The sequence below is a fragment of the Hyla sarda genome, chromosome 8 (assembly GCF_029499605.1).
Source record: "Hyla sarda isolate aHylSar1 chromosome 8, aHylSar1.hap1, whole genome shotgun sequence".
Taxonomy (NCBI): Eukaryota; Metazoa; Chordata; class Amphibia; order Anura; family Hylidae; genus Hyla; species Hyla sarda.
Window position 1 is genome coordinate 143260160 of NC_079196.1, and position 27683 is coordinate 143287842.

General features: G+C 40.6%; 1 protein-coding gene across 4 annotated transcripts in view; it reads left to right on the forward strand.

Annotated features, from left to right (window-relative positions):
• HECW2 (HECT, C2 and WW domain containing E3 ubiquitin protein ligase 2) overlaps positions 1 to 27683 on the forward strand; it is a 660271-nt gene that overhangs the window by 524044 nt on the left and 108544 nt on the right. For all 4 annotated transcript variants that reach the window (XM_056536055.1, XM_056536058.1, XM_056536057.1 and 1 more), the window contains 2 exons: positions 2327 to 2447; positions 18142 to 18255. In XM_056536055.1, the coding sequence (XP_056392030.1) occupies positions 2327 to 2447; positions 18142 to 18255 (235 nt within the window). The remainder of the gene's footprint in view (positions 1 to 2326; positions 2448 to 18141; positions 18256 to 27683) is intronic.

The following is a 27683-nucleotide window of genomic DNA, read 5'->3' on the forward strand; positions in this document are numbered from 1 at the left end:
TTCAATTTTTTCATCAACTTTTGGAATTTTTCACCAAGAAATGATGCAAGTATCGACAAAATTTTACCACTTGAAGTACCAACATAAAGTAGAATATGTCACGAAAAAACTATCTCGGAATCAGAATGAAAGTAAAAGCATCCCAGAATTATTAATGCTTAAAGTGACAATTGTCAGATGTGCAAAAATCGCTTTGGTCCTTAAGGCCAAAATGGGCCTGGTCCTTGAGGGGTTAAGGGGTCAAAAATAAATATATAATCTTTAGACGAATATAAACATATGTGGTATTGCCGCGTGTGTAAATGTCCAAACTATAAAAATATAACATTATAACATATGGTCAAGTAAAATATCCTAAGTTTATATATCCTAAAAAGTGATAAAGTCCCATCAAAACAAAAAATGGTACCGATAAAAACTAGAGATCTTAGTGCAAAAAATAAGCCCTCACACATCCCCATATGCGCAAAAAAAAAAAAGTTATGAAGGTCAGCAGAGGACATTTTTAAACATTCTAATTTTCGTACAAAAAAGTCAAACAAAATCAAACCTTTATAAGTTGGGTATCATTTTAATCATATGGACCTATAAAATAATTTAATTATAGATAAGGTGTCATTTTTACAGAAAACTGCACTGCGTGGAATTAAAGGCCCCCAAAAGTTACAAAGTGGCTTTTTTATTTTGCTTGGGGGGGGGGGGGGGGGGGGGTCAAATTTGCCCCACAAATATTTTTTGGGGTGTTTTGGCGTAGATTTTGTGGTGAGATGATTGATGTCATTATAAAGTAAAATTGGTAGCGCAAAAAACAAACCCTCATATATGGGTCTTTAGGTGTAAAATTTTAAGTGTTTCCCAGATGCTTGCTGAAGCTAATAGGGACACCTCTTAGGTGGATGGCAGGAGGGCCCCTAACTGCCTTCTTACTGTCCGATCCTATGCTCCAGGAAGCTTTAGCAACACTGATCAATGCTGTACTATGGCATAGCATTGAAAAGTGTATGCAATCTAAGGATTGCATGTAATAATCCCCTAATAAAAGTTTGAATCACCCCCCTTATCCCATTTTTTTAAATTAAATTATGTAAACAAAAAAATTGTTAATTAACCCCTTAAGGACCATAAGTTTTTTTTTTTCATTTTTGGACTTTAGTTTTTTCCTCCTCACCTTGTAAAAATTATAACCCTTTCAATTTTCCACCTACAGACCCATATGGGGCTTGCTTTTTTGCACCACCAATTGTACTTTGTAATGACATCAATCTTTCCCAACAAATTCTATGACAAAACCAGAAAAAAAAATAAAAAAAACACTATATTTTGTAACTTTTGGGCGCTTCTAGTTTTACACAGTTTTATGCAGTTTTCAATAGAAATGACATGTTATGTTTATTCTGTAGGTCAATATGATTAAACTGATACCAAACTTATATAGGTTTGATTTTGTTTTACTTGGAAAATGTCCTCTTCTGACCTCTATAACTATTTTATTTTTCCGTATATGGGGCTATATGAAGGCAATTTTTTTGAACCATGATCTGTAGTTTTTATTAGTACCATTTTTGTTTTGAAGGCACTTTTTTATCACGTTTTATAATTTTTTTTAGGGTACATAAAGTTACCAAAAATACACAGTATTGGACTAGTATTTTTTTAAGTAAACACCATTGACCGTGCGGTTTAAATAACATTACATTTTTATAGTTTGGACATTTACGCACATGGTGACACCACATATGTTTATTTTTGTTTACATATATTTTTTTTATGGGAAAAGGGGGGTGATTCAAACTTTTATTAGGGAAGGGGTTAATTCACATTTATTAACTTTTTTTTTTTTTTCCTTTTTTACACCATTTTATAGTCCCCATAGGGGACTATTACATGAAATCCTTGGATTGCATATACTGTTCAGTGCTATGCCATAGCATAGCATTGATCAGCAATATCAGAGCTCAATTGTTCCACACTGCTGAAGCATCCTGGAGCATCCTAGCAATGATTGGACAGTGAGGAGACAGGTAAGGGCCCTCCCGCCACCCTCTAAGCTGATCGGGGGTCCTGGTCAGCTCCGCTGAGCTGCCAACTGTTTGTTTCTTTTAGACACTGCAATCAACTTTGATTGTGGCGTTTAAGGGGTTAATGCCAGGCATCACTGGCATCGGTGATGTCTTTTATTAGCCACGGTTTTGGCAATCAGGACCACCCCGCTATGATGCAGGGTCAAAATATGAAAGTGCAAAAATAAAAATTAATTCTGTGTCTTCAAGGGGTTATGGGTTTAAGGAGTAATAATAGTAAGTATTTTATTATCCTATTATTGCAGGTACCCAACGAGCCAATGCTAGAGCACCAGCACCTTATAAAAGAGATTTTGAAGCAAAGTTAAGAAATTTCTACCGCAAGCTAGAAACTAAAGGATATGGTCAAGGTCCTGGAAAGCTGAAGTGAGATTTTTTTTTATATTTATTAAATTACATATAAGTAACAGTAAAGTGCATGTCACATTAACAGCATTATAGTTGTATAGGTATCATTTATGTTTATTTTCTAATTTGGCTGTTTTAAATCATATAATCTGTAAATCTAGTAAAATGTTTTAACTTTGCATTCACTTCCAAGCAGTGCAAGATAGAGGTGTTTTTTGGTATCTTTAAAAGAAAATACAATAAGTGATTGTCTGAGCTTGCCATTGTGTGTGTGATTCGTACAAGTGGGTGTGAGTATAAAAGTGGGGGGACTTAAAATAAAGGGACTTAAAATTCAGGGAGTTTAATTAAAATATTTACTTAATGCTATTCCCCATAATAACCACTTTGATAATATTGACCAATTTAAGTGTGTTTCAAGTTTGACCTAATCAGGTGTCATTGTGCCATAATCTCTGTACCTGGGTAAGTGTAGCTGCTCGATAATAAGCTAAAAGATTTGGACAACCCAGTCCACCTTCTTTAAGGGGTAGGTAAAGCACCTTGATGGATACTCTTGGCTTTTTATTTGGCCAAATGAATCGCAGCAAAATGTTTTGCAGGCTTTTAATTGCAAGTTGGGGCATTTCAATTGGGAGATTCCTAAAGATGTATAATATTTTTGGTAATAATGATTACCTTAATGATAATCTTAATGACTGCAAAACGCCCAAGCCATGACAATGGTAATTTACCATAGGTCACTATCTGTATTAAGTTGTGTCTTCAGTGTCTCTATATTATTTTGCATCGTACTTTTAATGGACTTTGTCAGTATGACCTTGTCAATATTTACTTCTGTGTTTGACTGTTTATCTGTGCAATCCCCAAAACTTAGATGTCCTCCATGTTGGAAAATTCAGTCTAGTGTACATCTTCCACGATGTATGCAGTCCTTAAACAGCAATTCGAGGGTGCATATTGCTGTGCGAGATGTGTGCAAGTTGTTCATTTGGAAGCCCAGATCCTGGATCTAGGGGAGCAACTGGCAACACTAAGGTGCATTGACAACTTGGAAAGGAGTCTGCTTCTCACTGGTGATCTGTCACAAAGCCCGGGATCGCCGAACAGTGTGTGTTGTCTTCCTGTCGCTCAACACATCGTGGATCGGATTGATAGGTTGCTGGGTGGGGCTGGAGAAGACAGCAGTCATAGTAACATAGTACCATAGTTCATAAGGTTGAAAAAAGACCAGAGTCCATCAAGTTCAACCTATATCCCTAATAAGTCCCTACTGAGTCAGAATAAATCCCTGGATCAACGTTCTGTCCCTATAAATCTAGTATACATAACCAGCAATGTTATTACTCTCCAAAAATTCATTCAGATCCCTTTTTAACTCTTTTACAGAATTCCCCATGACCACCTCCTCTGGCAGAGAATTCCACAGTCTCACTGCTCTTACAGTAAAGAAGCCCTGTCTGTGCTGGTGTAGAAACCTTCTATCCTCTAGACATAGAGGATGCCCCCTTGTAATGTATACAGTCCTGCGTATAAATAGATAATAGGAGAGATCTCTGTACTGTCCCCTGATATATTTATACATGGTTATTAGGTCTCCCCTAAGCCTTCTTTTTTCTAAACTAAATAACCCTAATTCTGATAATCTTTCTGGGTACTGTAGTCCTCCCATTCCCCGTATTTCTCTGGTTGCTTGTCTTTGAACCCTCTCCAGCTCCACAATTTCTTTCTTGTACACTGGTGCCTAGTACTGTACACAGTATTCTATGTGTGGTCTGACTAGTGATTTGTAATGCGGTAGAATTATTTCCTTGTCGTGGGCATCTATGCCCCTATTGATGCACCCCATGATTTTATTAGCCTTGGCAGCAGCTGCCCGACACTGGTCACTACAGCTAAATTTACTGTTAACTAAGACTCCTAAGTCCTTTTTCCATGTCAGTCGTCCCAAGTGTTCTCCCATTTAATACATAATCCCAGCCCAGATTTTTCTTCCCCATGTGCATTACTTTACATTTATCAGTGTTGAACCTCATCTGCCACTTCCCAGCCCAAACCTCCAACCTATCCAGATCCATTTGTAACAGTGCACTGTCCTCTATAGTGTTTACCGCTTTACAGAGTTTAGTGTCATCTGCAAAGATTGATACTTTACTATTCAACCCCTCTGCAAGGTCATTTATGAATATATTAAATAGGACAGGACTCAAGACTGACCCCTGTGGTACCCCACTAGTAACAGTCACCCAATCAGAATAAGTACCATTAATAACCACCCTCTGTTTCCTATCATTGAGCCAGTTACTTACCCACTTACACACATTCTCCCCCAGCCCAAAACTTCTCATTTTATGCACCAACCTTATATGTGGAACCGTATCAAATGCTTTGGAAAAATCCAGATATATCGGTCATCTTCTGCTCTGGTCTGCTCGATCGCAGACCAGAGCAGAAGACCCGTGGAAGGCAGCGGAGGCAGGTAAGGGGACCTCCGACGCCCATGCTGGATGATCGGATCGCCGCGGCAGCGCTGTGGGCGATCTGATCATCCATTCAAAGTACTGCACTGCTGCAGATGCAGTTAATAGGGATAGGCTTCATAGGAAAAAAAAAACATAAACCTTTGAATTGCATGTTGTCTAATGCCAGAAGTCTGACCAATAAAACTGACAAACTGGAGTTGATAATGTCTGAGGAAAATTATGACACAGTGGGTATAACAGAGACTTGGTTGGACGATAGCTGTGACTGGGCGGTCAACATACAGGGTTATAGTCTATTTAGAAAGGATTGAAAAAACAGAAAGGGGGAGGAGTTTGCCTTTATGTAAAGTCCAGTCTGAAGGCCGCTCTGCGGGAAGATATATGGGAGGGAAATGATAATGTGGAGTCATTATGGGTAGAAATATACGGGGATAAAAATAAAAAAATCTGATGTGGGTTTGCTTTAAGCTGCCAACTATAATGGAAGAGGCAGAAGATCAATTACTGAGGAAAATAAACAAGGCAGCAAATCAAAATGATTTGATAATAATGGGGGACTTTAACTATCCTGATATAAACTGGGAGACTGAGACCTGTGACTCTCATAAAGAAAACAGGTTTCTGACTATAGAAAAAAGATAATAATCTGTCCCAGATGGTGCAGGGTCCGTCCAGAGGGGGCGCTCTACTAAAGTTAAAGGAAAACTGTCACTAAACTCCCCATGCACTTATTAGAGGTACTGGCTGGTAGTGTGGGGGACGCTGATCAATATGCTGCCTACTATGCCCCTATCCGTCCCGCCGTTCGTCCGTTTCTTCATTATTCTTGATATGCAAATGATCTTCTAACTGGCACAGGCGGGGTTACAAAGGTCCATCCGGCGCTTTGACATCAGCGCCGCTCATCCACAGCACCGCCCGGCTTATGAATATTAATGCCCTTCCTCTCCCTATCCTCCCCGCTCTGTACAGGACTCCACTGCTCTGAGGCCGCTTCCGCGTGTACATGCGCAGCACATGCGCAGTGGAATCCTTTACAGACCGGTAGGGAGAGGGAGGGCATGAATATTCATAAGCCGGGCGGTGCTGCGGACGAGTGGCGCTGACCTCACAGTGCCAGAACAAGCCTTTTAACCCCGCCCGTGCCAGTTAGAAGATCATTTGCATATCAAGAATAAGGAAGATAATGGGCAAGCGGCGGGACGGATCCGGGCATGGTAGGCAGCATATTGATCAGTGCCCTCTGCACTACCAGCCAGTACTTCTGGTTAGTGCGGGGGGAGTTTAGTGACAGTTTTCCTTTAATATTAACCAGCAGACCTGACAGAGTGAGTAATGTGCAGGTAGAATGAAACCTAGGAAATAGTGATCATAATATAATACATTATAACTTGTTCTTTCATAAGGGAACCTCTTGAGGGGCCACAAGAACAATTAACTTTAGGAAGGCAAAGTTTGATCAACTCAGAGAGACCCTTAACAATATAAATTGGGATAATGTCCTCAAAAACAAGAATACTGACACTAAATGGGAGACTTAAAAATATTCTAATTTCTCACTGTAAGAGGTACATGCCTTATGGGAATAAAAGGGTCAGGAATAGGAGAAAATTAATGTGGATGAGTAAAAATGTTAAGGGGTAATAAATGACAAAAGAAAAAATTTAACCCCTAAAGTACCACGGGTTTTTCAGTTTTTGCACTTTTGTTTTTTTCTCATCACCTTATAAAAATCATAACGCTTTCAATTTTGCACCTACAGACTCATATAAGGGCTTATTTTTTGCACCACCAATTGTACTTTGTAATGACATCAATCATTTCACCACAAAATTACGGCAAACCCAGAAAAAAAATATTTGTGGGGCAAAGTTGGGGAAAAAATCATTTAGTAAATTTGGGGGTTTTCTGATTCTACACAATGCATTTTTCGGTAGAAATGACACCATATATTTATTCTGTAGGTCAGTACGGTTTCAATGATACCCAATCTATATAGTTTTTTTTTATTTATTTCACCACTTAATAAAAATTATAACTACATGCACCAAAATTTGTATGTTTAAAGTTGTCCACTTCTGACCCCTATAACTTTTAATTTTTACGTATATGGGGTGGTATGAGGGTTAATATTTTGCGCTATGATCTGAAGTTTTTATCAGTACCATTTTTGTCTTTTTGATCGGTTTTTATAAATTTTTTATTAGAGTATACAAAGGGACCAAAAATATGCAATTTTGGACTTTGGTAATTTTTTTACGTATACCCCATTGACCGTGCAGTTTAATTAACGTTATATTTTTATAGTTCAGACATTTATGCACGCAGCGATATCACGTTTGTTTTTATATTTTTTATATGGAATTTGGGGAAATGTTTTTTTTTTTTACTTTTAATAAGGAAGGGGTTAATGTGTTTTTTTTTTTTTTACTTTTATTAAACTTTTTTTTATTAGTCCCCTTAGGGGGACTAATACACTTTATTAGTCCCTTAGGGGACTTTTAGGAGGAATCATTAGATTCCTCATACAGATCAATGTGACTATCAGTGGGAGAGCCACAGTAGGAGGAGAGGTAAGCCCTCCAGCTACATCCACAGTGGATCGATCCACCCCACTGGACCACCAGGGAGCATTTACAGTTTCCTTTAGACGCCGCTGTCAACTTTGACAGCGGCGATCTAAAGGGTTAATAGCCAGCCGCGGCTATTAACGCTGGCAAGAATCAGCTGGGAGCAGGCGTCATACCCGGTTAACGGCACATGGACGAGTATACACGTCCATGGTCGTTGTCCTGTTTTAGTAGCTTAACTGGTTAACGGTGAAGAAGCATTAAATGCTATAGAGAAAATTTTGAATATGTAAATATGTAAAAAAAAAAACTGATAAAACCTGCAAAAGTGGACACAGAAAGACTCATTGTGAAGGAGAGTAAAACTAACCCCAAAATGTTCCCTTCCCGCAAATGGACGTATATTTACATCCATTGCGTGCTCCAGCTGTATGACGCGCGCTCAGCAGGTGAGTGCGCATCATACTCGGTGGGTCCCAGTTGATATCAGCAACCAGGACCCACGGCTAATGCCGGACATCGCCGATTAGATTAGATGCCACGATTAAAGTTGATTGCTGCATCTAAAAGCGGTTAACTCTGTTCCCGGCTAGCTCAGTGAGCTGATAGGGACTGCTGCGGTGAAAACTGCGGCATCCTGATCAGCTGAGAGGACCGGGGAGGTGTCTTACTTTCCTCTCAACTGTCGGAATGGTGCTGCAGGCTATCAGCCAGCTTTGGCAGGCTGAAGCAATGGAGCACTGATAGCACTGATCAATGCTCTCCTATGGAGAAGCATTGATCTGTGTATGCAATCTAAAGATTGCATGTTAAAAAAAAGGTGTAAAAAATGTATTTAAAAAAGTAAATAAAAATGCATGAACCCCTTTCTTAATTAAAGCTTAAGTCACCCCCCACCCCCTTTTCCCATTTTTCCAATAAAAACTAAAAAAAACTAAACATGTGTAGTATTGCCACGTGTGTAAATGTCCGAGCTATTAAAATGTTAATTAAACCGCAAGCGTAAAAAGGAAAATCCAGAAATGTGTATTTTTGGTCACTTAATATAATAGAAAATTATTAGTAAAACACGATCAAAAGGTGCCATCAAAATAAAAATGGTCCTGATAAAAACTGAGCCCTCATACATATCTATATACGGAAAATTTTAAACATACTAATTTTGGTGCAATGGTAAATTTTTGTCGATACTTTCATGAAAAATTTGAAAATTTTTCGAACTTTGAAGCTCTCTGCTTGTGAGGAAAATAGACATACCAAATAAATTATGTATTGATTCACATATACAATATTTTGTATATAGCATTTTCAAAATCAGAATTTTTCAGGGACCAGTTCAGATTTGAAGTGGATTTGAGGGGTCTTCATATTAGAAATACCCCATAAATTACCCCATTGTAAAAACTGCACCCATCAAAGTATGCAAAATGATATTCAGAATGTTTGTTAACCCTTTAGGTGTTTCACAGGAATAGCAGCAAATTGAAGGAGAAAATTCAAAATCTCAATTTTTTACACTAACATGTTCTTGTAGACCCAGTTTTAAAATTTTTACAAGGGGTAATACGACAAAATGCTCCTCAAAATGTGCAACCCAATTTCTCTCGAGTAAGGAAATACTTCATATGTGAACGTAAAGTGCTCTGTGGGTGCACTAGAGGGCTCAGAAATGAAGGAGCAACAATGGGATTTTGGAGAGGGGGCATGTCACATTTTGAGAAGTCCCTATGGTTCCATAACAACAAAAAATAAATAAAACACATGGCATACTATTTTGGACTCTCTACCCCTCAAGGCACGTAAGAAGGGGTAAAGTTAGCCTTAACACCCCACAAGTGTTTGACAACTTTTCATTAAATTCGGATGTGTAAATGAAAAAAAAAAAATGTTTTCTCTAAAATGCATTTTTCCCCCCCATTTGTAACCCCATTTCTTCTGAGTATGGGAATACCCCATATGCGGACGTCATGTGATCTGCTGATGCACTGCAATGCTCAGAAGAGAAGGAGCCACATTTAGGCATGTCACATTTAGGAAGCCCCTGTGGTGCCATAACAACAAAAAAAAAACACACACACATGTAACAAGGCGTACAGTGAGCCTTAACACACCACAGGTGTTTGGCGACTTTTCGTTAAAGTCGGATGTGTAAATAAAATAAAAAAAATTCACTAAAATAATTTTTTTTCCCCCAAAATTACTATTTTTACAAGAGGTTATAGGAGAAAATGCCCCCCAAAATTTGTAACCCCATTTCTTCTTAGTATGAAAATACCCCATGAGTGGACATCAAGTGCTCTGCGGGTAAACTACAATGCTCAGAAGAAAAGTAACTTATGGAGAGAGAATTTGTTTGGAATGGAAGTCAGAGGCCATGTGCATTTAAAAAGGCCCCATGGTGCTAGAACATGTGACCCCATTTTGGAAACTACACCCCTCACAGAATTTAATAAGGTGTGCAGGGAGCATTTGCACCCCACTGGTGTTTGACAGACTTTTTTAACAGTTGGCTGTGCAAATGAAAAAAAAATGTTTTCATTTTCATGGACCACTGTTTCAAAAATCTGTCAGACACCTGTGGGACGTATAAATGGGGTCACATGTGGAGGGGGGGTTCCACCGTTCTGGCACCATGGGGGCTTTGTAACCGCACATGGCCTTCAATTACAGCCAAATTCTTTCTCCAAAAGCCCAATGGCGCTCCTTCTCTTCTGAGCCCTGTAGTTTGCCCACAGAGCACTTTAGATCCACATGTGGGGTATTTATATATTCATAAGAAATGGTGTTACAAATTTTGGGGGGCTTTTTTCCTATTTCCACTTGTGAAAATGAAAAATTTGGGATAACATCAGCATTTTAGTGAGAAAATAAAAAATTTTCATTTTCAATGAAAATTCTTCAAACACCTTGTTACATTCCTTAAGGGGTGTAGTTTCCAAAATGGGGTCACATGTGGGTGTTTTATTATTTGCGTTTATGTCAGAACCGCTGTAACGATCAGCCACCCCTGTGCAAATCACCTCAAATGTACGTGGCACTTTCACTCCTGAGCTTTAATTTACGCCCGCAGAGCATTTTACGTTCACATATGGGGTATTTCCGTACTCAGGAGAAATTACGTTACAAATTTTGGGGGTCTATTTTCCCTTTTACCTTTTGTGAAAATAAAAAGTATGGGGCAACACCAGCAAGTTACTGTAAATTTTTTTTTTTTTTTTACCATAACATGCTGGAGTAGACCCCAACTTAACCTTTTCATAAGGGATAAAAGGCGAAAAAGCCCCCCAAAATTTGTTAGGCAATTTCTCCCGAGTACGGAAATAGCCCATATGTGGTCCTAAACTGTTTCCTTGAAATACGACAGGGCTCCGAAGTGAGAGAGAGCGCCATGCTTATTTGAGGCAAAAATTAAGCATCTGCATATGGATGGACATAGGGATATTCTAAGCCAATGATTCCCAAACAGGGTGCCTCCAGCTGTTGCAAAATTCCCATCATGCCTGGACAGTTAATGGCTGACCGGCAATACTGGGAGTTGTTGTTTTGCAACAGCTGGAAGCTCCATTTTGGAAACAGTTCCGTACCTGATGTTTTTCATTTTTATTGGGGGGGGACAGTGTAGGGGTATATGTAGCGTTTAAATTTTTATTTTGTTTAGATGTAGTGTAGTGTTTTTAGGGTACATTCACATGGTCTGGGGTTCACAGTGAGTTTCCCGATGGGAGTTTGAGCTGCAGCTGAAAATTTGCTGCATCTCAAACTTGCAGCGTGAAACTCGCTGTAAACCCCTGCCCATGTGAATGTACCCTGTACATTCACATGGTGGGGAGGTGGGGGGACAAACCTCGAGCTGTTGCAAAACTACAACTCCCAGCATGCCCCTTGGCTGTCTATGCATGCTGGGAGTTGTAGTTTTGCAACATCTGGAGGGCTGCAGTTTGGGGACCACTGTGCAGTGGTCTTCAATCTGTGCTCTTCCAGATGTTGCCAAACTACAACTCCCAGCATGCCTGGGCAGTCTGGGCATGCTTGGAGTTGAAGTTTTGCAACATCTGGAGGTCTACAGTTTGGACATTACTACTTAGCGGTGTCCAAACTGTAGCCCTCCAGACGCTGCAAAACTACAACTCCAAGGATGCCAAGGCATGCTGGGAGTTGTAGTTCGGCAACATTTGAAGGGCCAGATGTTACAGAACTACAACTCCCAGCATGCCTGGACTGTCTGGGTTTGCTGAGAGTTGTAGTTTTGCAACATCTGGAAGAGCACAGATTGAAGAAACTGCACAGTGGTCTCCAAACTGCGGCCTTCCAGATGTTGCAAAACTACAACTCCCAGCATGCCCGGACAGCCCAAGGCTGTCTATGCATGCTGGGAGTTGTAGTTTTGAAACTCCTAGAAGCAGCACTTTACGGCGATATTCACTGCTGCCTCCACTTGCCTGCCACCGCTGCCGCTGCTGCCGCCACTGCCGCCTCCATGTGTGCCTGCCTCCGGTCTCCCCCACTGCCACGTCGTCCTCCCGAATATGTGCCTCAGTCCCCCCGCAGCTCCTGGGATCATCTTCCCCCGCTCTGCCCGACTTCTAGGGGCGGGCAGAGCGGGGGATCTGAACTTTAACCCCCCCCCCAGAGCGATCACTGTGATTGGTCCACAGGGACCAATCACAGTGATCGCTGACCAGGACCATTCTGGGGGGGGGCTTGCAGAAGTTGTCCCCTGCTTGTAACAGCGGGACTTCTGCCAGTTAACCCGTGCGATGCCGTTCATCGCCGGGTTAACTGAATTACTTATATAAAGGACATGATGCGCGAACTGCCTACACATCATAATGTTTTTATATAAGTCATTCTGCGGAAAGGGGTTAAAGTAGTAAAATACAGTGTGACAAAAAAGTATTTAGTCAGCCACCAATTGCGCAAGTTTTCCCACTTTAAAAGATGATAGAGGCCTGTAATTTTCATCATAGGTACACTTCAACTATGAGAGACAGAATGGGGGGAAAAAATACAGGAACTCACATTGTAGGATTTCTATTGAATTAATTGGTAAATTCCTCTGTAAAATAAGTATTTGGTCACCTACAAACAGGCAAGATTTGGCTAGAGGTCTGTCTCTCACAGACCTCTAGCTTCTTCTTTAAGAGTCTCCTCTGTCCTCCACTCATTACCTATATTAATGGCACTTGTTTGAACTTGTTATCAGTATAAAAGATACCTGCCTACAACCTTAAAGGGGTATTCCAGGCAAAACCTTTTTTTATATATATATCAACCGGCTCTGGAAAGTTAAACATATTTGTAAATTACTTCTATTAAAAAATCTTAATCCTCCCAATAGTTATTAGCTTCTGAAGTTTTCTGTCTAACTGCTCAATGATGATGTCACGTCCCGGGAGCTGTGCATGATGGGAGAATATCCCCATAGGAACTGAGTCATCAGAGAGCAGTTAGACAGAAAACAACAACTCAACTTCATAAGCTAATAACTATTAAAGGATTAAGATTTTTTTAATAGAAGTAATTTACAAATCTGTTTAACTTTCCGGAGCCAGTTGATATATAAAAAAAAGTTTTGGCCTGGAATACCCCTTTAAACAGTCACACTCCAAACTCCACTATGGCCAAGACCAAAAAGCTGTCGAAGGACACCAGAAACAAAATTGTAGATCTGCACCAGGCAGGGAAGACTGAATCTGCAATAGGCAAGCAGCTTGGTGTGAAGAAATCCACTGTGGGAGCAATTATTAGAAAAGGGAAAACTTGTCCATTGATAACTACATATTGGTTGCGGGTGCTGATGTTGGTCCATGAAGTCCTGGGGGTGGTGGTCCCCCTTGACTCGTTGGTCTTCCTGCTGCATTTGTCTTCTAGGGTTTTGGCCAAGAAGCCTGTTAAACTTTTCTTGCATATTGTTCTTGCAGCAAAGACCCTCATTGCTAAACATTAGAAGCTGTCCTTACCCGCCTCTGGAGACAAGTGGCTAGGGTGCGTGAGATCCGCTCGCTTGAATCTCTCACCACCTCATTGAATCACACTATCCCTCTGTTCCTCTCCATCTGGGACCCTTGGGACAGATTTACTGATAGGCAGCCCCCCTGACTTTAATTATTTTTCTTTTCCTGTCTCTGTGTTTCCTGCAACTCTTATCTTCTCTTTTCTTTTGATCCCTCCTTTTCTAATCCCTCTCCTCCTCATTATCATCCTCCCGGTTGTTGTTTTGTCTCTTCGTGTGCCCCCCCCCCCCCCCGCCCCTTGTCCCCTTGTCCCCTCCCTTCTTTGTTTTTTATGTTCCTCTTGCTTGTGTTTTTGGTGTTATGTTGGTCTGTTGTTATTTTTGTAAAATTTTTCATGATTGTCTCAGTTGAATTGCTATCTTCTCATGTTATTATTTTTTGATTCCTGCTGCATGGACCAAGTTCCCTATTGCTGTCATTTGTTTGTTTTCCTTTGTTGTCTGAAAAATCTTTAATAAAAATGTACAGTTAAAAAAAAAAAAAAAATGGAAGACATACAAGACCACTGATAAGCTCCCTCAATCTTGGGCTACATGCAAGATCTCACCCCGTAGTGTCAAAAAGATCACAAGAACAGTGAGCAAAAATCCCAGAACCACAAGGGGGGACCTAGTGAATGTTACTTTGGTCCAAGCTCTCTGCAGGTCAAAGGCTACTATCGGTAACACACTACATCGCCAGGGACTCAAATCCTACAGTGCCAGACGTGTCCCCCTGCTTAAGTCAGCACATGTCCGGGCCTGTCTGAAGTTTGCTAGAGAGCATTTGGATGATCCAGAAGAAGAGTGGTTACATCTGACCAAATTACATTCTCCCAAAGTAGAACTTTTTAGTAAAAACGCAATGTGTTTGGAGGAGAAGCAATGCTGAGTTGCATTTAAAGAACACCATACCTACTGTGAAGCATAGGGATGGAAACATCATACTTTGGGGCTGTTTTTCAGCAAAGGGACCAGGATGACTGATCCGTGTAATGGAAAGAATGAATAGGGCCATGTATCATGAGATTTTGAGTGAAAACCTCCTTCCATCAGCAAGAGCATTGAAGATGAAACGTGGCTGGGTCTTTCAGCATAATAATGATCCCAAACACACTGCTTGGGCAATGAAGGAGTGGCTTCTGAGGTGCATTTCAAGGTCCTGGAGTGGCCTAGCCAGTCTCCAAATCTCAACCCCATAGAAAACTTTTTGGAGGGAGTTGAAAGTCTGTGTTGCCCAGCGACAGCCTCAAAACATCAATGCTCTAGAGGAGATCTGCATGGAGGAATGGGCCAAAATACCAGCAACAGTGTGTGAAAACCTTGTTAAGACTTACAGAAAACATTTTACCTCTGTCATTGCCAACAAAGGGTATATAACAAAGTATTGAGATGAACTTTTGTTATTGACCAAATACTTATTTTCCACCATAATTTGCAAATAAATTCTTAAAAAATCAGACAATGTGATTTTATGGATTTTTTTTCCTCATTATGTCTCTCATAGTTGGGGTATACCTATGATGAAAATTACAGGCCTCTCATCTTTTTAAATGGAAGAACTGGCACAATCTGTGACTGACTAAATACTTTATTTCCCCACTGTAAAATAGAACCTATATAAATTTGGTATCCTTGTAACCGTATGGACCTACAGAATAAAGATAAGGTGTCATTTGTACTGAAAAGTGTACTGTGTAGAATCGGAAACCCCCAAAATTTACAAAATGGTGTGGGTTTTATTTTTTTCTTCAATTTTTCCCCAAATATATATTTTTCTGGTTTTGCCATAGATTTTGTGGTGAAATGATTTATGGTATTACAAAGTAAAATTGTTGGCGCAAAAAAACAAGCCCTCATATGGTTCTGTTGGTAGAAAATTGAAAGTGTTATGATTTTTAACACGAAGGAGGAAAAAACGAAAGTGCAAAAATGAAAAATTGCCGAGAGGGAAGGGGTTAACTATATAAATAGCATAAAGGTTAAAAATGAAAGTGTTGGCCCTTTAAAAAGTGATGTGGAAGATATTATAGACAGGGATCAGGAAAAAGCTAATATATTAAACAAATTCTTCTCCACTGTATTCACAGGATAATCAAATGCCAGGTAAAATACAGCAAGATAAGGTAAACTCCCCAGTACATGTCACCTGTCTAACCCAGGAAGAAGTACAGTGCCGCCTGCAAAAAATCAAAATAGATAAGTCACCAGGTCCAGATGGCATTCACCCCTGTGTTCTAAGAGAGTTAAGTAATAGAGAGACCTCTATTTCTAATATTCAAGGACTCCATAGGGACAGGGACTGTTCCTAAGGACTGGCGCATAGCAAATGAGGTGCCAATATTTAAAAAAGGGGGTCAAAAAGTGACCCTGTGAATTATAGGCCTCCTGTGACTTTTAACCTCCTTTGTTTGTAAATTAATTGAGGGTTTTCTAAGAGATGCTATTTTGGAGTATCTTGATATAAATAAATGTATGACTCCATATCAGCATGGGTTTATGAGGGATCGGTCTTGTCAGACTAACCTGATCAGCTTTCATGAGGAGGTGAGCTCAAGACTGGACCAGGGGGAATCTCTGGATGTTGTATATCTTGATTTTTCCAAAGCATTTTGGTACAAAAAATGAGAATGCTTTTGCTGGGGGAAAATGTGTGCAAGTGAGTAAGTAACTGGCTCCGTGATAGGAAACAGAGGTTGGTTATTAATGATACTTATTCTGATTGGGTGACTGTTATTAGTGGGGTACCACAGGGGTCAGTTTTGGGTCCTATTCTATTTAATATATTTATTAATGACCTTGTCAAGGGATTGTATAATGAGGTAGCAATCTTTGCAGATGATACTAAACTCTGTAAAGTGGTTAACACAATAGAGGACAGTGAACTGTTACAAATTGATATGGATAGGTTTGGGCTGAGAAATTAGGTTCAACACTGATAAATGTAATGTTATGCACATGTGGAGGAAAAATCCAGGCTGGGTTTATGTAATAAATGGGAGAACACTTGGGACTGGACTTGGAAAAGGACTTAGGAGTCTTAGTTAATAGTAAATTTAGCTGTAGCAACCAGTGTCAGGCAGCTGCTGCCAGGGCAAATCAAATCATGGGGTGCATCTATAGGGGCATAGAAGCCCACGACAAGGAAATAATTCTACCGCTGTACAAATCACTAGTCAGACCACACATAGAATACTGTGTACAGTACTGGGCACCAGTGTACAAGAAAGATATAGTGGAGCTGGAGTGGGTTCAAAGACGGGCTACCAGGGTAATACGGGGAATGGGAGGACTACAGTACCCAGAAAGATTATCAGAATTAGGGTTATTTAGTTTAGAAAGAAGGCTTAGGGGCGACCTAATAACTATGTATAAATATATAAGGGGCAGTACAGAGATCTCTCCCATGATCTATTGATACCCAGGACTGTATCAATAACAATGGGGGCATCCTCTATGTTTAAAGGAAAGAAGGTTCCTATACCAGCACAGACAGGGGATCTTTACTGTGAGAGCAGTGAGACTGTGGAATTCTCTTCTAGAGTAGGTGGTCATGGTGAACTCATTAAGAGAGTTCAAAAAAGGCCTGGATGCATTTCTGGAGAGTAATAACATTACAGGTTATGGATACTATATTTATAGGGACAGAATGTTGATTTATTCTGCCATATTTGAAGTTGGGAAGGAATTTTTACTTCAATATGAGGGTTTTTTGCTTCCTCTGGATCAATTTAGCAGGGACTCAATTGGGATATAGGTTGAACTTGATGGACTCTGGTCTTTTTTCAGCCTTATTAACTATGTAACTAAATAATCTGAAAAAACAGTGCTTCTCTAATGCTAAATTATTAACTGTACTTTGTATAAGAAAGGAGAAAGTCAAATGGAAAATAAAAATAAAAGTAACTAGTAGTTCAAATAAAATTAATTGCATGTTTGTGAAAAGTTTAACAGGTATTCCAGTCTTTTGTAAAAATGTATATGCTGCTGGAGCTGGGGTAAAAGTAAAAGAAAAGCCACATATGTAGCTCCGGTACCCTGCTGGTTCCTCGCAGCTCCTATTTGGCTCCATCGAGTCCCCCGATCTTCTTTCTGCAGTGTCTTATGTCGAACAGGGATTAGCTGAGCCAGAAGGTTAACTATATAAATAGCATAAGTGAGCATTCATATTGGAAGCAAAAAGAAGACTACAACTGAAATAACCCTTTAATGCTTAATCTTGTAGACAGCCAATATGGGTTCATAGACAAGATTTTCACACACTGCACTTATTCCCCTTAGAACTGGATGTACATATGAAACATACAAGTGAACAATGGCTTTCCAACAAGCCTAAAGAGAATCTAAAGTGAAATGTGTTTATTTAATTCCTGATTTTAATGATACTTTCATGTAAACTTCCATGTTAACTTTTTCAACAGCCATTCCATTATACTTACAAGGAGTCTTACAATAAAGATAACTGCTCTATTATATTATACAGACATAGCAGCTATAGAGTGACCAAAATCATGAGCAATGAACAATGCCTGTGCAGATTTGCACATAAAACTACAAAACTATTAACAATAGATTAGCACCAGCTTGTGTACTAACTTTCTTCTTTATCCAGCATATGAAAGTTTTTTCTGCATACATCTACCAAAGGTTTATTCATATTTTTGCAGATTAATAATACGAAGAGATCACTTATTAGAAGATGCTTTCAACCAAATCATGGGGTATTCAAGAAAAGATCTTCAAAGAAATAAGCTTTATGTCACTTTTGTTGGTGAAGAGGGGTAAGTCCTACAAACTTCATACATGTATGTCCATACTTGAGGCTGTATGTGTGCTATGGCCTATAGGGTATTTTGCTGTTCATCTAAATTTATATGAAAAGATACAGAGGAGAACTTAAGTCAAATGGAATTCCCTTTATATAGCTTCACAGTTTAAAGTTATATAACTTTGTAATGTACAAGTGTAATCTGTGCTGAGCATATACCCTGTCTCTCATGTTTTCCTCCAGGCAGGAAGACCAGTAGTTCTTAGCACATATGATGACTGTTATCCACACTTAGCTGGGTATAGACCACACGTCACTTTGCAATGTCACACTCCCTTCTCCTATGCTCTCAGAGAGAGCGCTTCAGTGTGTGTCGGCTGTGATTGGCTAAGGCACACACACCTCCCTCATCTATATTTACTGCTTCCCTAACCATGTGACCTCTCGCAGCTCACATAGGAAACAAGTGCAGGGGCTGATGCTCTGTGTAGTTTTCTGCAGCTTTCAGCTCCCTGCACAAACCAGAAAGTACCTGGACTTTTAAAGGCTGTATATGGGGGCTAGGGGGGTCCGATCTTATAAGGATTAAGCTGGAAAGCCTTGTGGAGATATGAAGTGATGAGCATACACACATACACACACATGTATTTATATATATATATATATATATATATATATATATACATATATATATATATATAGGTTTATATATAACTTATTTAAGTTGTTAAGTTTATTTTGGGGCTGGATATCTCCTTTTACAGAATATGGAAATTATTGAGACATACTATCTATAGCATTCCTTATCAAAAAATTCTCCTCTCCTAGAAGCATTGACCTCATATAGACCCTGTGTGCAACAGGAATGAAAGTACATTGATCACTGACAATGGTTACTGTTGTTTTAACCCCTTCACAACCCAGCAATTTTTTTGTGTACGTTTATGAAAAAAAATATCTGTAAGGCACCCATCTTAAAAAGTTTCCCCCCTCACATATACTAATGTGCCACAAACAGGAAGTTAATGTCACCAACCATTCCCATTTTATTAAGGTGTATCCATATAAATGGCCCACCCTGTAGAGTGCCGCCTACAAAAGATCTAAATAGAAAAATCACCAGGTCCAGATGGCATTCACCCCCGAGTTCTAAAGGAATTAAGAAGTTTAATATACAGACCTCTATTAATATTCAGGGACTCTATAGTAACAGGGACTGTTTCCCAGGACTGGCGCATGGCAAATGTGGTGCCAATATTTAACCCCTTAACGACGCAGGATGTATATTTACATCCTGCGGCGTCTCCCACGATATGAAGCGGGGTCGCGCTGCGACCCCGCATCACATCGCGTCGGTCCTGGCGCTTATCAACGGCCGGGACCTGCGGCTAATACCACACATCGCCGATCGCGGCAATGCGCGGTATTAACCCTTTAGAAGCGGCGGTCAGAGCTGACCGCCGCTTCTAAAGTGAAAGTGAAACTATCCCAGCTAGTCAGTCGGGCTGTTCGGGACCGCCGCGGTGAAACGCGGCGTCCCGAACAGCTTACAGGACCCCGGGAGGGCCCTTACCTGCCTCCTCGTTGTCCGGTCAACAAATGACTGCTCCGTGCCTGAGATCCAGGCAGTAGCAGTCAAGCGCCGATAACACTGATCACAGGCGTGTTAATACACGCCAGTGATCTGTGTAAGAGATCAGTGTGTGCAGTGTTATAGGTCCCTATGGGACCTATAACACTGCAAAAAAAAAGTAAAAAAAAAGTGTTAAAGGTCATTTAACCCCTTCCCTAATAAAAGTTTGAATCACCCCCCTTTTCTCATAAAAAAAAATTGAAAGTGTAAATAAAAATAAACATATGTGGTATCGCCGCGTGCGTAAATGTCCGAACTATAAAAATATATCGTTAACCCCTTAAGGACTCAGGGTTTTTCTGTTTTTGCACTTTCGTTTTTTCCTCCTTACCTTTTAAAAATCATAACCCTTTCAATTTTCCACCTAAAAATCCATATTATGGCTTATTTTTTGCATCGCCAATTCTACTTTGCAGTGACTTTAGTCATTTTACCCAAAAATGCACGGCGAAACGGAAAAAAAAATCATTGTGCGTCAAAATTTAAAAAAAAAAACATTTTGTAATTTTTGGGGGCTTCCGTTTCTACGCAGTGCATATTTCGGTAAAAATTACACCTTATCATTATTCTGTAGGTCCATACGGTTAAAATGATACCCACGGTCAATGGCGTACATGTAAAAAAAATTCCAAAGTCCAAAAAAGCATATTTTGGTCACTTTTTATACCATTAAAAATGAATAAAAAGTGATCAAAAAGTCTGATCAAAACAAAAATCATACCAATAAAAACTTCAGATCACGGCGCAAAAAATGAGTCCTCATACCGCCTTGTACGTGGAAAAATAAAAAAGTTATAGGGGTCAGAAGATGACATTTTTAAACTTATAAATTTTCCTGCATGTAGTTATGATTTTTTCCAGAAGTACGACAAAATCAAACCTATATAAGTAGGGTATCATTTCAACCATATGGACCTACAGAATAATGATAAGGTGTCAAGGTTTTTACCGAAATATGCACTGCGTAGAAACGGAAGCCCCCAAAAGTTACAAAATGGTGTTTTTATCTTCGATTTTGTCTCACAATGATTTTTTTTTCCGTTTCGCTGTGAATTTTTGGGTAAAATGACTGTCACTGCAAAGTAGAATTGGTGACGCAAAAAATAAGCCATAATATGGATTTTTAGGTGGAAAATTGAAAGGGTTATGATTTTTAAAAGGTAAGGAGGAAAAAACGAAAGTGCAAAAACTGAAAAACCCTGAGTCCTTAAGGCGTTAAGGACCCGGGGTTTTTCCGTTTTTGCATTTTAGTTTTTTCCTCATTACCTTTAAAAAATCATAACTCTTTCAATTTTGCACCTAAAAATCCATATGATGGCTTATTTTTTGCGCCACCAATTCTACTTTGTAATGAGGTCAATCATTTTACCCCAAAATCTACAGCAAAATGGAAAATAAATTCATTGTGAGACAAAATTGGAAAAAAAAATGCCATTTTTGTCAATTTTGGGGGCTTACGTTTCTACACAGTACATTTTTCAGAAAAAATTACACCTGCTCTTTATTCTGTAGGTCCATACGATTAAAATAATACCCTACTTATCTAGATTTGATTTTGTCGTACTTCTGGAAGAAATCATAACTACATGCAGGAAAATGTATACGTTTAAAATTGTCATCTTCTGATCCCTATAACATTTTTATTTTTACGCGTATGGGGCGGTATGAGGGCTCATTTTTCGCTCACTATAGCGGTACCATTTTGCATTGATAGGACTTTTTATTCATTTTTTCATGATATAAAAAGTTACCAAAAGTACACTATTTTGGACTTTGGAATATTTTTGCACGTACGCCATTGACCGTGCGGTTTAATCAATTATATATTTTTATAATTCGGACATTTCCGCACGCGGCGATATTACACATGTTTTTTTTAAGGGGAAAAGGGGGGCGATTCTAACTTTTATTAGGGAAGGGGTTAAATGATCTTTATTCACTTTTTTTCACTTTTTTTTTGCAATGTTATAGCTCCCATAGGGGGCTATAACACTGCACACAGTGATTTTTTACATTGATCAGTGGTTTCTCATTCTACCGCTTGACTGCTCAAGCCTGGATCTCAGGCACTGAGCAGTCATTCGGCGATCAGACAGCATGGAGGCAGGTAGGGATCCTCCGGCTGTCACGTAAGCTGTTCGGGATGCCGCGATTTCGCAGCGGTGATCCCGAACAGCTCCCTGTGCTAACCAGCATGGTTTTACTTTCACTTTAGACCATCGTTCAACTTTGAACGCCGCGTCTAAAGGGTTAATAGCGTGTGGCACCGCGATCAATGCTGCGCGCTATTAGCCACGAGTCCCGGCCGTTGCTAGAGGCCGGGCCCGACCCGCTATGACGTGGTTATAGAATGGGAGCGGACTCAGGACGTACAGGTGCGCCCTGGACCCTTAACAGGTTAAAAAGGGGACAAAAGGTGACCCTGGGAATTACAGACCTGTTAGTTTAACCTCCATTGTATGTAAATTGTTTGAGGGTTTTCTAAGAGATGGTATTTTGGGGTGTATTGATAAAATAAATGTATGACACCCTATCAGCATGGCTTTATGAGGGATCCGTCCTGTCAAACTAACCTGATCAGCTTTTATGAGGAGGTGAGCTCCAGACTGGACCAGGGGCAATCGCTGGATGTCTTATATCTCGATTTTTCCAAAGCATTTGATACATTGCCACATAAAAGATTGTTGCATAAAATGAGAATCGGGCTGGGGGAGAATGTGTGTAAGTGGGTAAGTAACTGGCTCAGTGATAGGAAACAGAGAGTTGTTATTAATGGTACTTATTCTGATTGGGTGACTGTTACTAGTGTTACCACAGGGGTCAGTCTTGGGTCCTTTTCTATTTAATATATTTATTAATGACCTTGTAGAGGGGTTGAATAGTAAAGTAGCAATCTTTGCAGATGATACTAAACTCTGTAAAGCGGTAAACACAATAGAGGACAATGCACTGTTATAACTGGATCTGGATAGTTTGGGGGTTTGGGCTGAGAAGTGGCAGATGAGAATTAACACTGATAAATGTAAGGTAATGCAAATGGGATGGAAAAATCCAGGACAGGGTTATATATTAAATGGGAGCACATTTGGGACGACTGATGTGGAAAAGGATATGGGGTCTTACTTAATAGTAAACTTAGCTGTAGTGACCAGTGTCGGGCAGCTGCTGCCAAGGCAAATAAAATCAACCGGTGCATCAATAGGGGCATAGATGCCCACGACAAGGAAATAATTCTACCACTGTACAAATTACTAGTCAGACCACACACAGAATACTGTGTACAGTACTGGGCACCAGTGTACAAGAAAGATATAGTGGAGCTGGAAAGAGTTCAAAGACGGGCAACCAGAGTAATACGGGGAATGGGAGGACTACAGTACCCAGAAAGATTATCAGAATTGGAGTTATTTAGTTTAGAGAAAAGAAGGCTTAGCTGAGACCTAATAACTATGTATAAATATCTATGTATAAAGTACAGAGATCTCTCCCATGATTTATTTATACCCAGGACTGTATCCATAACAAGGGGGCATCCTCTAGGTTTAGAGGAAAGAAGGTTTCTAAACCAGCACAGATGGGGGTTCTTTACTGTAAGAGCAGTGAGACTGTGGAATTCTCTGCCAGAGGAGGTGGTCATGGGGAACTCTGTAAAAGAGTTCAAAAAGGGTCTGGAGGCATTTTTGTAGAATAATAATATCGCTGGTTATGTATATTAGATTTAAAGGGACAGAACGTTGATCCAGGGATTTATTCTTACTGCCATATTTGGAGTCAGGAAGGAATTTTTACCTCTAGTATGAGGGATTTTTGCCTTCCCCTGGATCAACTTAGTAACATAGTTCATAAGGTTGAAAAATGACCATAGTCCATCTAGTTCAATGTATGTCCCTAATGAGTCCCTACTATGTTCTGGCACCACCTCCTCTGGCAGAGAATTCCACAGTCTCACTGCTCTTACAGGGGGGCTTTCTAAATGCACATGGCCCCCGACTGATTCCAACCAAATTCTCTCTCCAAAAGCCCAATGGTGCTAATTCTCTTCTGAGCATTGTAGTGCGCCAGCAGAGCACTTGACGTCCACACATGGGGTATTTCCATACTCAGAAGAAATGGGGTTACAAATTTTGGGGAGCATTTTCTCCTATTACCCCTTGTAAAAATGTAAAATTTTGGGGGGAAAATGCATTTTAGTGAAAAATTTTTTTTTTCATTTACACATCCGACTTTAACGAAAAGTCGTCAAACACCTGTGGGGTGTTAAGGCTCACTGTTCCACTTGTTACGTTCCTTGAGGGGTGTAGTTTCCAAAATATTATGCCATGTGTTTTTTGTTTTATTTTGCTGTTCTTGCACCATAGGGGCTTCCTTAATGCGACATGCCCCCCAAAAGCCATTTCAGCAAAATTTGCTTTCCAAAAGTCAAATGTGACTCCTTCTCTTCTGAGCATTGTAGTTCGCCCACAGAGCATTTTACGTCCTAACATGGGGTATTTCCATACTCAGAAGAGATGGGGTTACAAATTTTGGTGGGCATGTTCTCCTATTACCCCTTGTAAAAATATTACATTTGGGGGAAAACTAGCATTTTAGTGAAAAAAAAAATCATTTACACATCCAACTTTAACAAAAAGTCGTCAAACACCTGTGGGGTGTTAAGGCTCACTGGACCCCTTGTTACATGCCTTGAGAGGTGTAGTTTACAAAATAGTATGCCATGTGGTTTTTTTTTTTTTTTTTTTGCTGTCCTGGCACCATAGGGGCTTTCTAAATGAGACATGCCCCCCAAAAACCATTTCAGAAAAACTCACTCTCCAAAATCCCACTGTCGCTCCTTCCCTTCTGAGCCCTCTACTGTTCCCGCCGAACACTTGACATACACATGAGGTATTTTCTTACACGAGAGAAATTGGGTTACACATTTTAGGAAGATTTCTCTCCTTTTACCCCTTGTAAAAAAAAATCAAAAACTGGGTCTACAAGAACATGCGATAGTAAAAAATGAAGATTTAGAATTTTCTCCTTCACTTTGCTGCTATTCCTGTGAAACACCTAAAGGGTTAACAAACCTTTTGAATGTCATTCTGAATACTTTGAGGGGTGCAGTTTTTATAATGGGGTCATTTATGGGGTATTTCTAATATGAAAGCCCACTTCAAATCTGAATTGGTCCCTGAAAAATTTAGATTTTGAAAATTTTGTGAAAAGTTGGAAAATTGCTGCTATACTTTGAAACCCTCTGATGTCTTCCAAAAGTAAAAACATGTCAACTTTATGATGCCAACATAAAGTAGATATATTGTATATGTGAATCAATATATAATTTATTTGGAATATTCATTTTCCTTATAAGCAGAGAGCTTCAGAGTAAAAAAAAATGCAACATTTTCAATTTCAATTCGGAATCAGAATAAAAAGTAAAAGCATCCCAGAGTTATTAATGCTTAACCTCTTAAGGACGCAGGGCGTATGGATACGCCCTGCATCCCGAGTCCTTAAGGACGCAGGGCGTATCCATACGCCCGTGGGAATTCCGGTCCCCACCGCTAGCCGGTTGGGGACCGGAGCCGGATGCCTGCTGAAATCGTTCAGCAGGCATCCCGGCATATCGCCCAGGGGGGTCATTATGCCCCCCCATGTCGGCGATCGCCGCAGATCGCTGGACAATTCAGTCCAGCGATCTGCGGCGATTCCGGGTCAATCGGGTTTCCAGTGACCCGGAATTACTGGCTGTTCGGGGCCGTCTCTGACGGCCCCGAACAGCCAGAGCCTGCAGGGGTGAGGTGGCACTGGTGCCACCTCACGATCGCCCTGATTCGTCGGCCGGATTACCGGCCGACCAATCAGGGCGCCTGCTGCGGGTGTCACTCCCGCACCCGCTCCGCCCCTCTTCCGGAGGGCGTGAGCGGGTGCGGGAAGATGACCCCCGGTGCTGGGGACCCCGATCCCCGGCGTCAATGTTGGGATCGGGGCCCCAGGAGCGACGGCGGCGGCGAGGGACAGTCCTGTGATGGAGCAGCAGCAGGAGGTGAGTTACAGCCTCCTGCTGTTGCTTAGCAACAGCTCCCAGCATGCAAAAAAGGCATGCTGGGAGCTGTAGTTATGCAACAGTAGGAGGCAGACCACCACAACTCCCAGCATTCCCTTATGGGCATGCTGGGACTTATGGTTTTGCAACAGCTGGAGGCACATTTTTTCTATGGAAAAGTGTACCTTCAGCTGTTGTATAACTACAACTCCCAGCTTGCACAAACAGCTAAAGTGCATGCTGGGAGTTGTAGTGGTGCATCTGCTGGTTGCATAACTACAACTCCCAGCATGCCCGTTGGCTGTCGGTGACTGCTGAGAGTTGTAGTTTTGCAACAGCTGAAGGCACACTGGTTGTGAAACTTAGAGTTTTTTTTTTACCTAACTCAGTGTTTCACGACCGGTGTGCCTCCAGCTGTTGCAAACTACAACTCTCAGCAGTCACCTTACTCCATGCATCGTACATGCTGGGAGTTGTAGTTTTGCAACAGCTGGAGGCACACTGGTTTTGAAACACTGAGTAAGGTCACAAACTCAGTGATACATAACCAGTGTGCCTACAGCTGTTGCAAAACTAAAACTCTCAGCATGTACAGTCTGTCAGCGCATGCTGGGAGTTGTAGTTTTGCAACAGCTGGATGTCCCCCCCCCAATGTGAATGTACAGGGTACACTCACATGGGCGGAGGCTTACAGTAAGTATCGGGCTGCAAGTTTGAGCTGCAGCAAATTTTCTGCAACAGCTCAAACTGCCAGCGAGAAACTACTGTGAACCCCCGCTCGTGCGACTGTACCCTAAAAACACTACACTACACTACCACAAAAAATAAAATAAAAAGTAAAAAACACTACATATACACATACCCCTACACAGACCCCCTCCCCTCCCCAATAAAAATGAAAAACGTCTGGTACACCACGGTTTCCAAAACTGAGCCTCCAGCTGTTGCAAAACAACAACTCCCAGTATTGTCGGACAGCCGTTGACTGTCCAGGCATGCTGGGAGTTTTGCAACAGCTGGAGGCACCCTGTTAGGGGTATTCTACGCCAGTGATTCCCAATGTCCACCCCTATGCAATCCCTAATTTAGGCCTCAAATGTGCATGGCGCTCTCACTTTGGAGCCCTGTCGTATTTCAAGGCAACAGTTAAGGGTCACATATGGGGTATCGCCGTACTCGGGAGAAATTGGGCTTCAAATTTTGGGGGGTATTTTCTGCTTTTACCCTTTTTAAAAATGTAAAGTTTTTGGGAAAAAATGTTTTATTTTTTTTACATATGCAATAGTCGTGAAACGCCTGTGGGGTATTAAGGTTCACTTAACCCCTTGTTACATTCCCCGAGGGCTCTAGTTTCCAAAATGGTATGCCATGTGGGTTTTTTTTGCGGTCCTGGCACCATAGGGGCTTCCTAAATGCGGCATGCCCCCAGAGCAAAATTTGCTTTCAAAAAGCCAAATGTGACTCCTTCTCTTCTGAGACGTGTAGTGCGCCAGCAGAGCACTTTTCACCCCCATATGTGGTGTTTTCTGAATCGGGAGAAATTGGGCTTCAAATTTTGGGGGGAATTTTCTGCTATTACCCTTTTTAAAAATGTAAAACTTTAGGGAAACCAAGCATTTTAGGTAAAAAAACATTTTTTTTTTTTTTACATATGCAAAAGTCGTGAATCACCTGTGGGGTATTAAGGTTCACTTTACCCCTTGTTACGTTCCCCGAGGGGTCTAGTTTCCAAAATGGTATGCCATGTGGGGTTTTTTGCTGTTCTGGCACCATAGGGGCTTCC